The sequence below is a fragment of the Python bivittatus genome, unplaced genomic scaffold, assembly GCF_059951505.1.
Source record: "Python bivittatus isolate LINGU-HERP-01145 unplaced genomic scaffold, Pbiv_v1 ctg000520_np1212, whole genome shotgun sequence".
NCBI lineage: Eukaryota > Metazoa > Chordata > Lepidosauria > Squamata > Pythonidae > Python > Python bivittatus.
The window spans coordinates 3,642,186-3,656,048 of NW_028277080.1; the positions used below are offsets into that span (position 1 = coordinate 3,642,186).

Here is a 13,863-nt window from a genome sequence, read left to right on the forward strand (position 1 = left end):
ACTTAACCGAGGTTCCCTTCACAGGATTACAATGCAAAGCTGCAGCTTTAGGTTGTGTGTTGGATTCTTATGCACATCATTAGTAACGAGCAAATCTGCAGTCCCTACACCCTACCACTGTTTCAATTTCTCCATTTAAATCTCAGGAAGGTCAGATGAATGGAGTCAACTGATTTCTACTTTCTAATTACAATGAATGGTTCCTCCAGCTATGGAGCCTGAGCAGAGGTAGTGGCACATCATAAGAACAACATGTACTCAATATTATCATAGCTCCCAACAGATGACTTGCAGAGCCCTGCCCCCACTTTAGCAGAGAATGTGACTGAAGGAATCTTTCAATGTTCCTTAGTGCGCACACACACATATCTAATCTACTTACTTGAAATTTGGTAGGATTTATCTTCACCCTACAAGGCAGTGATGCCTACTAATAGTTAATTTTCTCAAAACACTAACAACAGTTAATTTTCTAACACACCCCTTTAAAGCTCCAAATTATACATTATACATATTTATCCGAAATTCTTCAGCCTTATTTTATCAGTTTAAAGTTGTTACCTGTTTAATTCTATTCTGTTGAAAAATGAAAAATGTAGGAGTTTCCCCCTATTTTAAGTATGTATTTTATGGGATAAAGAAACTTTATAAAGATAGCAGAGTTCTAGAGAAAAGTTAATAGGAATTTTGCTGAATTAGCCACAGTTCAAAGATTCATTGAATGTAAGGGCTGTAAGGAACCTTGGAGATCACATAGCTCAACTCCCTTCCTACTACAGGAATCACATCACTTTACTGGTTTAGTTAATAAAATAAAGAATAGCACGCAAACTGAGAATGTGAGAAAGTTCTATATTTTTAACAGGGGATGTCTGTAAATAATGAGACCCTAACCATTTCATAATGTAAACAACAGGCCATTCTGCATAGTGTTCACTATAGGAACAGGAGCCTTCCAAAGGAGAGCTTGGTACTTGTTCCCAAGCTGAGTATTTGGGTAACAGTGTCAAAGGACATGTCAAATAGACTGAGAATTCTGTATTCTAGAGAATATGAATCCCTAGAACCTTCAGGATTTGAAAAGCTAGATGCCAAGGACCAGTAATCTGCTATAAAAAATGAGGATGGTGTGGAACTAAACAAAAATAGGAGAAGCATCCTTTGGAAACAGTGAGCATGAGGTGACCAGCTATGATGTCATGATCTTGAGGTAGCTGAAGGGGGAGGACTTGGTTACAACTAACTCAGTGGATAAAAGGTTAACGGTTCCAACAGAAGAGAGTATCTGATGAGTATCTGATGGCACTGAGGATGTTACCTAGTTTGGTAATGAAATGTCTGCAAGCAAACAATCAAGCTCATAGAGCACCAAGAATTCCAAAAGGAAGTGGTCCACAGGAGTAGGCCTGTACCAAATCTTCCAAGATTAACTCCTATTCCTGAAGAGGAAATAGTGAAGACTGGACAGAATCAGAAAATCCATCAGTGGTAGAACTGGTAATAGTAGGGTTGGAAAAGGCTGTTGTGGAGAGGATCTCACTGGAGCCACAAGGAGGGAAGGAACAGGACCTTCCTTCTTTTTTTTGTCTTGGCTATAACTGGGAGGGACAGGCTGCTTCAAAGTCTCTGAACCTTCAAGTTCTTCAATATTGATAATGGCATGGCAAAGACTAAAGGATTCACTGTAGATATCTGAGAATTTGATCAACCTAAGAGATAAGGACAACAACACAATTTTCCAACAACACAAGAGACGACTCTACACATGGACATCACCAGATGGTCAATACCGAAACCAGACTGATTATATACTTTGCAGCCAAAGATGGAGAAGCTCTATACAGACAGCAAAAACAAGACCAGGAGCTGACTGTGGCTCAGATCATGAGCTTCTTACTGCAAAATTTAGGCTTAAATTGAAGATCATAGGGAAAACCACAAGACCACTCAGGTATGACTTAGATCATATTCCTTGTGAGTACACAGTGAAGGTGATGAATAGATTTAGAGGATTAGATTTGGCAGACAGAGTGCCTGAAGAACTATGGACGGAGGTCCGTAACACTGTACAGGAGGCAGCAACTAAAACCATCCCAAAGAAAAAGAAATGCAAGAAAGCAAAATGGCTGTCTGATGAGGCTTTACAAATAGTTGTGGAAAGAAGGATTGTGAAAAGCAAAGGTGAAAGGGAAAGATATAAGCAACTGAATGCAGATTTCCAGAGAATAGCAAGGAGAGATAAGAAGGCCTTCTTAAATGAACAATGCAAAGAAATGGAGGAAAACAATAGAATGGGGAAGACTAGAGATCTCTTCAAGAAAGTTGGAGATATCAAAGGAACGTTTAGTGCAAAGATGGGCATGATAAAGGACAAAAAAGGCAGGGACCTAACAGAAGCAGAAGAGATTAGGAAGAGGTGGCAAGAATACACAGAAGAACTATACAAGAAAGATCTTAATGTCCCTGATGTCCACGATAGTGTGGTCACTGACCTTGAGCTCGACATCCTAGAGAGTGAAGTCAAGTGGACCTTAGGAAGCATTGCTAACAACAAAGCTAGTGGAGATGACAGTATTCCAGCTGAGTTATTTAAAATACTAAAAGATGATGCTGTTAAAGTGCTGCACTCAATATGCCAGCAAGTTTGGAAAACGCAACAGTGGCCACGGGATTGGAAAAGGTCAGTTTACGTTCCAATTCCAAAGAAGGGCAATGCCAAAGAATGCTCAAACAATCGCACAATTCCACTCATTTCACATGCTAGCAAGGTTATGCTCAAAATCCTACAAGCTAGGCTTCAGCAGTACGTGAACCAAGAAGTACCGGATGTACAAGCTGGGTTTCAAAGAGGCAGAGGAACTAGAGATCAAATTGCCAACATTCGCTGGATCATGGAGAAAGCACGAGAGTTCCAGAAAAACATCTACTTCTGCTTCATTGACTATGCAAAAGCCTTCGATTGTGTGGATCACAACAAACTGTGGCAAATTCTTAAAGAGATGCGGGTACCAGACCATCTTACATGTCTCCTGAGAAATCTATATGCGGGCCAAGAAGCAACAGTTAGAACTGGTCATGGAACAACCGATTGGTTCAAAATAGGGAAAGGAGTAAGACAAGGCTGTATACTGTCACCCTGCTTATTTAACCTATATGCAGAGTACATCATGAGAAATGCCAGGCTGGAAGAATCACAAGCCGGAATTAAGATTGCAGGGAGAAACATCAATAACCTCAGATATGCAGATGATACCACCCTAATGGCAGAAAGTGAAGAAGAACTAGAGCCTCTTGATGAGGGTGAAAGAGGAGAGTGCGAAAGCTGGCTTGAAACTCAACATTAAAAAAACTAAGATCATGGCATCTGGACCCATCAATTCCTGGCAAATAGAAGGGGTAGAAATGGAAGCAGTAACAGACTTCATTTATTTGGGCTCCAAGATCACCGCAGACGGAGACTGCAGCCATGAAATTAAAAGACGCTTGTTCCTTGGGAGGAAAGCTATGGCAAACCTAGATAGCATATTAAAAAGCAGAGACGTCACCTTGCCGACAAAGATCTGCATAGTCAAAGCTATGGTTTTTCTAGTAGTAATGTATGGCTGTGAGAGCTGGACCATAAAGAAGGCTGAGTGCTGAAGAACTGATGCCTTTGAACTGTGGTGCTGGAGAAGACTCTTAAGAGTCCCCTGGACTGCTAGGAGGTCAAACCAGTCAATCTTAAAGGAAATCAACCCTGATTGCTCATTGGAAGGATTGATAATGAAGCTCCAGCTCAGATACTCTGGTCACCTAATGCGAAGAGAGGACTCTTTGAAAAAGACCCTGGTGCTGGGAAAGATTGAAGGCAAAAGGAGAAGAGGACGGCAGAGGATGAGATGGTTAGATAGCATCACTGAAGCAATGAACATGAAACTGAGCAAACTCGGGGAGGCAGTGAAGGACAGGAAGGCCTGGCACAATATGGTTCATGGGGTCACGAAGAGTCAGACACGACTTAACGACTGAACAACAACAACAACAACAAGGGATATACTTGCAAGATTGATGTCAGCTTTGCGAGGTAGTCCAGACAGGAAACACACTCAGATGAACTAATTCTGCTTTTGTAATTCTGTACCATTACTTTGTCATTTTCTACTGGCACCATGACCCTGCCTGGGTAGGAAGTAGAAGCAACCACTCCTGCCTGCTCACTGAATATTTCTTCTTTGATTGTTCAAATTTATTTCTCTGATACAAACTTGATAAAAATTCTCACCACCAGTTGCTCTATGCAAATGTTCTTGGTAACTTGTTATGTTTTATAATGATACTATTTATTGTGCGTGCTTTTTAAATATTTAAAATAATGTACAATCAGTAAATCATGTGGTTTTGTTTTCTATTAAAAGCTTCTACTATGTGTTCAAAATTACTGTATCCATACCAGGGATGAAGGGGAAAGTTGAAACTGACTATGAATGATCAAAATGCAAGGGCCATGAGGAGTGTCCTTGGTACTGGGCTTCTAAAGTCTTTGCTGAAGAGAGTGTCTGAACACCTTTTTCTGCATCTGCACTTTAGTAAGATAGCTAACTTTGTGAAGACAGTGACACAAAAACCTATCAAACCAGATTCCACTAACAGTGCATCTTATAAAAGAAAATATAACACTTAATAACAAAACATAAGCCTTGGAAACCTCAGTAAGTACAACTTATAAAGAGGAGACTTTCAGAGATTCCTACAACCCTAGAAAAAAGTGTTTTGACCACAAACTCACATGTGTTGAGGGGCATTACTATATGAACCATGTTCCAGCTTCTGCCACTTGCCCAAGTGAGCAGCTGATCTGTGTAGCAAGTCACAATACTTGGGAGGAAGCAGTTGTGTGGTTAGCATGACAAAAGCATTGATCCAAACCATGATGAGGTGCTCACATGACCAGCGCATATCATAATACTGAGTGCTCTGCAAGAAACCAGAGAAGAAATTAATGATAGCATCCCAGCTATCTTAGAAGCAATAAGATGGTGTTTTTATATATATAAACAGCTCCTTATAAACTGCAAGGCTAGTAAGCTAGGGGAACTCAGGCATTTCTTTCTGGCATATTTTAATGCATTATATACATTGGCTGCACACTGTCTTGTGCTACAATTCATATGTAATTCCCTAAACCTTCTAGAAAGTTTGCACACATGAATGTGTACTTAGGGATACCATGGTAAAATAACAGACTCAAGAAATCTTGTTACTCAAAAACAGAGAGAACTAAGCTGATAGTGTAAGTCCTGTATTTCTGCCTTTAGACTTGTAATATCAGAAATCTCAGTAACTTCTGAAATCTCTGAGTTGATCTGGATGTCATAGCTTCCCCATGATTTAAAGTCTTAGTACTGACAATCTGGACATTGCCAAATTAGGATCTGAATTTGGCACCAAGCGTATATTATGGTACATAATAGAGTCATGTTATAATTGTCTTGAAAAAGAGGACAGGGTTAGTAGATGGAATGGAAAAAGGACTGGGAAAACCACAGGGGCACTACATGTATGGCAATACCTATCCTCCAACGGGGAGCAATACTAGGGCACTCCAGATGCAGCTACACTCCGCCATCCAGGCTGCCAAAGGGGAGACAGAGAAAAGGGGAATTAACCAAAAATCCATTGCCCCAACAATCCACAGGCAAGATTTAGGAGGTGGAGTGGCACTAATAATAGTAGTAAAGTAATCCAAGAACAGCTACCTTCACAAAGCACAGTGGCAGAAATGCCACATAGTAGGCACTGAAGAGGGAATTGAACAGAACTTCCTTGATTCGGCGGTTGAAGTCTGCTTTGAGGCCCTCCACTTCATTGCGAATGAGATCTGGGGACAAGGGACAGCTATGTGTTGGAGTGGTCATAGAAGGGTTGAACTGTTCTTTGACAGATTCTCTCAGGAGAGAAAACAAATCTTTGGGCTTCACAAGACTGCCAACCCCTGAGGCACCATCATCCACTAGTTGATCCTGCACTAAATAGCTGCAGTCTGTTGAAAGAGGCTGGGTTCTACTATCTTGGTGGAAGCAGCACAATGGAACATAGACACCAAACCTGAAAAGGGAGAGACATCAGGATGAGGTTATAAACTGTGATACATCCTATCTATGAATATTAGACAGAATTTTCAATCAAAGAGAATTGTAGCATCTCATATCACTATTTATCTCATTTTCCTATCCAATTTGATATATATTCTCCCTCTTGTTCATCCAGATCTTATATGAAGTTGATGGACTGAATGTCTCCTGAATTAGAATTAAAGAAATTCTAGTGTATAATAGACATTGACAGGGAATTTTTTTTCTGAACCAGGCAAATCTTCCCTTATGGATTTCTCCTTAAAAATTCAAGTAGTAGTTTTGAAGCCACCATTCTTTACCTAGGCTTCATTGGTCAAAAGAGTTTCTCTTTACCCTGATACAACTGGAATTGTTCATTCAGGACAAAAAGGAAGAATACTTACGGGTAGCCAAGAAAAAGGAGATTGAGGACCGAATGGCTACGGAAGAGGTTGACCAGAGTCCAGCAGAGCACCCATACACAAAGAGTGAGTAGAACTAGGCGTGCCAGAATCAATGCCATATCGTGAATCATTGAAGTTCCCACTTGCGAGGCCTGCAAATTCAAACCCAGAACCTCATCAGCTCCACAGTCTTTCCTCACATATCCCACAAATGTTCCAAAGATGTTCTGGTTCAGAGCAAACAAAAGCTTGACCTGCCATTGTACAGGGAATGTATTCCTTCAGCTGCCAACAACAATTTCCTTGGCTCTGCCCTGTTCTTACTACTAACCCTGAATCATGTTTGCCTCTTTGGTCCATATCCAAAACAGAACAATCCTGCTTCATTCTATCTACCAACCAAAATATGCATGCTTTGGGCTTGGGCATGGACCATCTGAAACTAGCTGTTCTGTACCTCGAACAATTTGTGTACATTTGGGGAAAGAGAAAAGGCAGCATGAACAATATTCTACTAAAAAAAAAAATCCAATTTATATTAGCTAAGTTCAATACCATTGACTGATTAAATAATGATTAAAAGCAATGTTAAAACAGGATTAAGAGTCAGTGCACCCAGCTTTGCAATTGCAAATGTTATACATCAGTATCAAAGGGTTCTATGTTTCCCTACACCAGGGGTGAGCAATCTATGGATCATATGTGGCATTCAATATTCCACTTGCAGCCCAGGTGGGATATAAATTGATCAAACAAATATTTGCAATCATTTTTTTTAAATTGGGGAGACTAGGGAAGTTTAAATAGTAAAACAGGTGCCTTAAGAACCCCTTTAAAAACCTCAAGCCAATTTCTTCCATTGGAAAGCACAAAACCTAGAAAAAGTTTCAAACATTTAAGTCCTGCCCACTCTGGTGAAATCAACACTTTAGAGTGAAATGCCCTGCAGATTCAAGGCAGAACAGTAGAAAGATCAAGTATCAGCTTCAGGCAAAGTCTGCCCATTTCTACCATAAACTGAAATTAGATTCAAGTACTGCAATTGTGATAGACATTGTATTCAAACCTGTCTGTATTACAGAAGTGGCTTGGATTTGGGGGCATGAAGCACATCTCAAAATGTTTGCGTGTACAAGTAACTTTTCATACTGATACCTAGAGGACATTTCATCCTTACCAGAACAACATCTTATTTCTGGTCTGTAAAAAATTCTCTTTCTATAAACATGATTGGAATTAAGAATCTGCTCCTAAGATCAATCTTGACTGAAATAACTTGAACTCTGCGCAATATGCTGCTGTTATAATATGGAACCTGAGGGCTCTATCTACTGCATAAGTTACAATCAGCTATAACTTCGGGATACAAACACTTATCCCAAGCAAGGCAGCTTCATAACTAATCTGGTTACTGTAATTTTAATACAGGTAGTCCTCAGCTTACGTCCATTTGTTTAGCAATTGTTCAAAGTTACGGCGGTGCTAAAAGAAGGGGCGTACGACTGGGTCTTGAAGTTCCAGTCACTGCAGCACCCTCGTGGTCACATGATCACAATCCGGTTGCTTGGGTGCCCGGGCTCACAATTACAACGTCACAGGGAGCTATAGTCAAAGAATCGCCATTTGCAACCTTCCCTGCTAGCTTCCCACAAGCAAAGTCAATGGGGAAGCTGGCAGGGAAGATCACAAGTTGCTCTGGTAAGTTGCTCCTGCTTTTTCTCCTGCCCACAGCACCCCCCCCACCCGTGCCCTCCACTGGCCCTCCTGTGACTCGTGTGCAGCCTGCACCAGCCTTCCCAGGCAATCCCACCCACGTTACTTACCTGGGACTCCCACCTCTTCCCGTTTAACAACCCACACAAAGTGGGGTTACGACAGCAACTGTGATTATCCAGGATTGCCTTGATGCGGTCACGTGACGTCATGCTTTATGACTACATCGCTTAGCAAAGGCAATCCCAGTCCCAACTGCTGTCCTTGGGTTACAAGGACTACTTATAACATCAACACTGGGGGATGTTTTATTGAAGGTGACTAGGTGAAAGAAGAATATGTCTGTTTTCATGAACTACAAAAAAAGAATAAAGACGGGACACACAAACTCATGTCACATATCTTGAAACTGGAAAAGGCCATCATATTACCTCAGAGATGAGGGCCCATACTAGCCTCCGTGCCAACATCACTGTGATGAATGCAGCCAAGTGGTAATCAATGAGGTGAAAGTTCTAAAGGAGAAAAGAAGAGGGTATTCACCAGGGTGAAGGAGAGGCCAGAAAGGCAGGAGGTGCTGAGCTGACATAGTAGAAGCATGGAAGTTCCTATAGGGAAGAATCAGGAAACACTGTGAATAACTGCAAGTCTGCCAGAGAAGTAGGGAAGAGAAAGGGTCATATTAAGCATATTCAGCTGCAAAGAGAGCATTAGATTTACAAATACCACACAGAAAGGAAAACAGAAACAGATATTCTATACTTACATGTGTACTTCCACTCTTAAAGAAAAGCAAAACAACTAGCACAGAGGAAAACTCCCATCCTCCGGGGTCAGAATGCCAGTCTCAAATAACTGGGTGAGGAGAAGGGGTCTCATCCCCCACCCCATCTTGAGATGTTACAGTGAAGGTGCTCAAGATAAAAAGAAAAAAAATCCCAATCAAAGACACACTAAACTACTATAATCTGATGGACTCATTCCTACTTGGGGCAGGTGGATGAAGAAAGAAGTTTGTTGAAGGCAGACTGAGCTGCCTTCCCTTCTTTTGATAAGCAAAGAAGTTAACAGATCTCGAAGAGAAACCAACTGATAAATTGCATGGCAGAAAGGCTTCAACTATTTTTGGTTGTTATTGTTTCTGCTTTTTGAAAGAGTTTCAAACACATCACTTCACATTTAGCCTTTTTATTACTACAGTAATGGTTTTATTATATTACTGTATTAAATGTTATGCTGGACTTTTTGTTAGTCATCTTGAATGCCACATGGTGGCAGTGGGAGATATAAATCAATCAATCAAATAAACAAATAAAGTAAATTTGTTCAGTGGGCATTTAAGGGTAGGGATTCAAGGGCATCTTTACTTTTAGCAAAAAGGTAAAAAAACAACAACCATAACCAATCATTCCAGAATGATCTGCCCCACACCTGTTACAGGTACAGACCCGTTTAGAAAAATCACCCAAAGGCTGTTTGAGGAAGAAAACTTTTTTTTTATAATATCTCATAAAAGAAATTCATAACAAACCAACATATCTCCTCTTGTAAATGCCTCTCCCAGAAATTAACAGAATCCCACCCCCAATGAATGAGTCAGGATGCCTCTGGAATTGCAAAGTGCTGAAAGTTTTGGCATTATTTCAGCTATCACAGTTTTGGTCAGCCTTTGACTCAAAACCAGTTTCTTGAAAAATACAACAGCTTTTGCTGGAAAAGAACTTAAGATATATTCAACTTTATATACCCAGCAACCATCCAGTATGTGCCAACCCATTCACAGGCAGAAAGAAAAATAAAGTTGTTCTTTTTAGAATGCAAAACTGGAGCATGAACATTTTTATTTCTCTGGGTGGATAACGTTCCTTTTCCAGAGGGACATCAAATTATGATGTATTTCATGAGGTCTCTAATACTGTATTTAAAAAATGAAGACTCATAAAACTCTTTGAGCTATATTAGATTTCTCTGCACCATTTCAATGCACTGTGGGCAGTTAGAAAAAATAAAAGATGTAGTAAAAATTTGCAGACATAAAAGTCTGCAATGAACTGAAATTTGGAATATTTAGGATCTAAAATTGTATGCAAAAATTTAGACACTCCATGGTCAAACTGTATGTTTCAATGAATCCTTAAGTAAACAAAACCAACAAAAACCATTACATGTACATTTGTCTGCAAATTTGAATGTAATTATTTTTGTGTACACTACTTGAACGTATACTATTTATGTATAGTTGTTCATAGACTCATTAAGAAAACAGTGAATATGGGAGATGTTTGGAAATCTTTCTAGTCAATACTTTGTGATACCTCCTTTGACAGAAATATAGTTTCCAAATGTTTCCTGTAGTCAGTTAAGAGCATTTTTCACTGCACTGTAGAACTCTTCTATCTCAGAAAACTTGGTTCTTCTTGCAAGCACTGAATGTTTGAAATCTCCCCACGTTCAAGTCTAGGGAGTAAGTAAGTCATTCCAAAACCTTTTTCTTTTTTTCTTGTAAATACTATGGTTGCTCTCAAAGTATATTTTAGATCACTGTTTTGCTGAAATATCCAACCTATTTTCAGCTTCAATCACTGATTTTGAGCCATTAGCTTTTAGGACATGGTGATATTAGTAGAATCTATTCTTCCTTCTACCTACACAGTATTTCCTATGCCTGCTGCACAATCCCAAACTCCCATCCCCATGCTTAAAGCTTGGCAAGGTGTTCATTTTTTTCAAATCTTTCACCTTGTTTCTCCAAATGTATCTTGTATGGTTGTGGCTGAAAATATCAATTTCTGTTTCATCTGTCCCAAGTACTTTATTCCAGAACATTTCAAGCTTATCAAGAATTTTTTGGCAGAGAAAAGGTTTTCTTCTCACCACCCTGTTGGTGATCACTGTTGAGACTTTTTAATAGCCTTACCCTGCTTTCTAAAAGTAAATTGTCTTCATTTCAAATGCTCAGCTGCTTAGAGGATAGTATCATGATCGTGGTATCTTCTCTGCCAGATAAGTATACCATCGTAGGGGGCTTCAAGTGAAAGCAGGCAGAACAATCATAACTTGAGAGGTTAAAAATTGTTGTATTAATAATAATGGCTCTAGGTCTTTAGGGAAAGAAAAAGACAACGTAGAACAAGAGAAAGGATGGGTGATTTCTAGAAGAATTAAAAGTATGCTGATTGGACTTATCAGCTCATGAAATGTATTGTATTCCAAAAGCAAGGATCAGAGATCACACAGAACTTCCAGGACTTTTGTTCAGCTGATCTTCTCATCCTTCCAGTTCATAAAATGTGACTAAAAAGGAAAAAAATGGTGACACTGTAGAGAGCATCTGGATTAAAATAAGTGGAGGAATGTCTAATGACAAATTACCCTGACTTACACAGCAATAATCCACCCCAACAAATATCCTAGAGAACAGATAAAATGCCAGACAATTGGAGGAAATGGAAATAATAGATCCAAGGAACTCCAAAACCAGTTAGTATGACATTGCTCACTATGGTTTTAGAGAAAATCATAAAGATCTATTTGTAAGCTTTCTGAAAAAAATTCTCAAGTTCAACTCTTATCCCATAAGACTATTCTTATCCCATTTTTTCATTGGTAAGTTCCTTGATAGACTGTGGTAAATATAACTAGCTAGATTCCAGGAAAACATCTGACAAACTACCTTATTACATACTGATTAGCAAGCTAGTTAAGTGTGAGAAGGTTCCAAGACAATTAAAAGGAAGATAGCCAAGATGAAAATCGTATTCAAAGAGTGTCCATCAAGGAGTCCTCACAAAACTGCAAAGAGGTACTGAGTAGGTGGCCATAGGTTTCAGTCCAGAATCAAATAGTCTTCCACATTTTTATTAATTACTTAGTTGAAGAGGTGGAAGGCATGTTTATCAAATTTGCTGAGGACACAACATTAGGAAGGAATGCTAAGACAGAAAAATCAAAACAATGATACATTAAATTATATTTAATGGAAATAAATGTTGTAGGAGGTATGCTGTCTTCCCATATATAGATTGTGATGGAGAGGTTACCAAAACAATTCAAACCCACCAACAATATCCTTTCCTCTTGATACATATGGGGACATATGACACAGACAGAAGAGACACTGAAAGAATCTCTGGTGACTACAAAATTTTTGGCAGGAAGGTGAAGGAACTGTGAGAACATGTAGTTTCTTCATCAGTCCTTTCAATTAAAGTGTTACCAAGAAAGATTTGGATTTTATGATGATGGCCTATGCTATCTTCATGAATGATTCCTGGAAAGAGATGGGGTACATCTTACAAAAACTGGAAAGGAAGCATTTGGTAGGTACCTCACCACTCTCATCAGGAGAGCATTAAGCTAGAACAAACAAGGGAGGGTGGCAAAGCCCAGAAGCAAATATGCAGCCAAGGACAGGGCCCAAGAAAGCAGAACTCAAATGGAAAAGGAAGACAGAGTGGGGACTTGAGAGTTCCACAGGAAACCACAACAGAGAGGCCAGCAGGTAATTCCCAAATGTTTCTATGCAAACATACAGAGCATGGGAAATAAATAGGGAGAATTAGTGATCCTAATTCAGGAAGACAAATATGACATGATAGTCACAATTAGAACACAGCACTAGAAGGCTACAATTTATTCAAAAGGAACATTGAACAGAATGACTGAGACTACTGTATGTAATGAAAAAATGAATAGGAATTCAGGAATCAGAGCACAAAAATCCTTTTGAAAGTATTAGGGTAAGAATAAAAGGTGAGAAAAATAAAACTGATAATGTTATGAGAATGTATTATAGACCACCTGGGCATGCAGAAAATACCAATGAGGTCTTTCTGTATCTTTCAAAGAGGCATGCAATTGTGATGATGGGGGATTTCAATTATTCTAACATCTGCTGTGAATCTAACTTATCAAGAGCCAGAGGTCCAACAAATTCCTGTCCTCTCTTGTGGACAACTTCTATTGTCAGAAGGCAGAAGAAAGGGAGTCTGCAATCCTGTAACTAATCCTCACCAATAGGGAGCAATTGTCTGAAGAACAAAGCTCCAGAAACATTCCCAAAAGAGTCCTGTATAAAGTAAATGGCCTGTTATGGACATAAGTATGGCTTTCAAAACAGATTTAAAAGTATGACCTGATACAGTAAAGCTATGTTTACATAACACACTAAAATCACAAACGAACTCACCTAAAAAGTCTATATAGTACATTTGTGTTATGTGGACCAGAAAAATAAGTTGAACTATAGTTAACCATAGGTAAGCATGTAATACAAACTCAAGCTGAATAAACACTGTTAAGTAACTCTCAAACTACTTACGGCATCTGAGGGCATTCCACAACCTGAAAGCTTTTGGGATGGCTTCCACAATCCTTTCCTCACATATCACTGATTGTGGCCACTGATTTTTGGCAGTGTTTGCATCTTAGTGGCGTATATGCTCCAACTTGTCTCCTGATTTTCTTCTACCAAACCAATTATAAACTTCCATCCAAACAGTTTTCCCAATCATGATAAATTCATCTTGCTTGAATTTAGCGTCAGGTTGTTATTATTTTATTGCTTTATGGTCCAAGACCAAACCAGCTTCATTCTCATCCACTTTCAAACTGCTTCTAAACCACTTTAAGAGTTGTACAGTGAGACAAACTTG

General features: G+C 39.3%; 1 protein-coding gene across 2 annotated transcripts in view; it reads right to left on the reverse strand.

Annotated features, from left to right (window-relative positions):
• The window catches only part of TMEM39A (transmembrane protein 39A), a 32,286-nt gene that overhangs the window by 5,354 nt on the left and 13,069 nt on the right, over positions 1 to 13,863 (reverse strand). For both annotated transcript variants that reach the window (XM_007433233.3, XM_007433234.4), the window contains exons 4-7: positions 8,641 to 8,724; positions 6,497 to 6,648; positions 5,736 to 6,084; positions 4,766 to 4,953 (exon numbers count right to left, since the gene is read on the reverse strand). In XM_007433233.3, the coding sequence (XP_007433295.1) occupies positions 4,766 to 4,953; positions 5,736 to 6,084; positions 6,497 to 6,648; positions 8,641 to 8,724 (773 nt within the window). The remainder of the gene's footprint in view (positions 1 to 4,765; positions 4,954 to 5,735; positions 6,085 to 6,496; positions 6,649 to 8,640; positions 8,725 to 13,863) is intronic.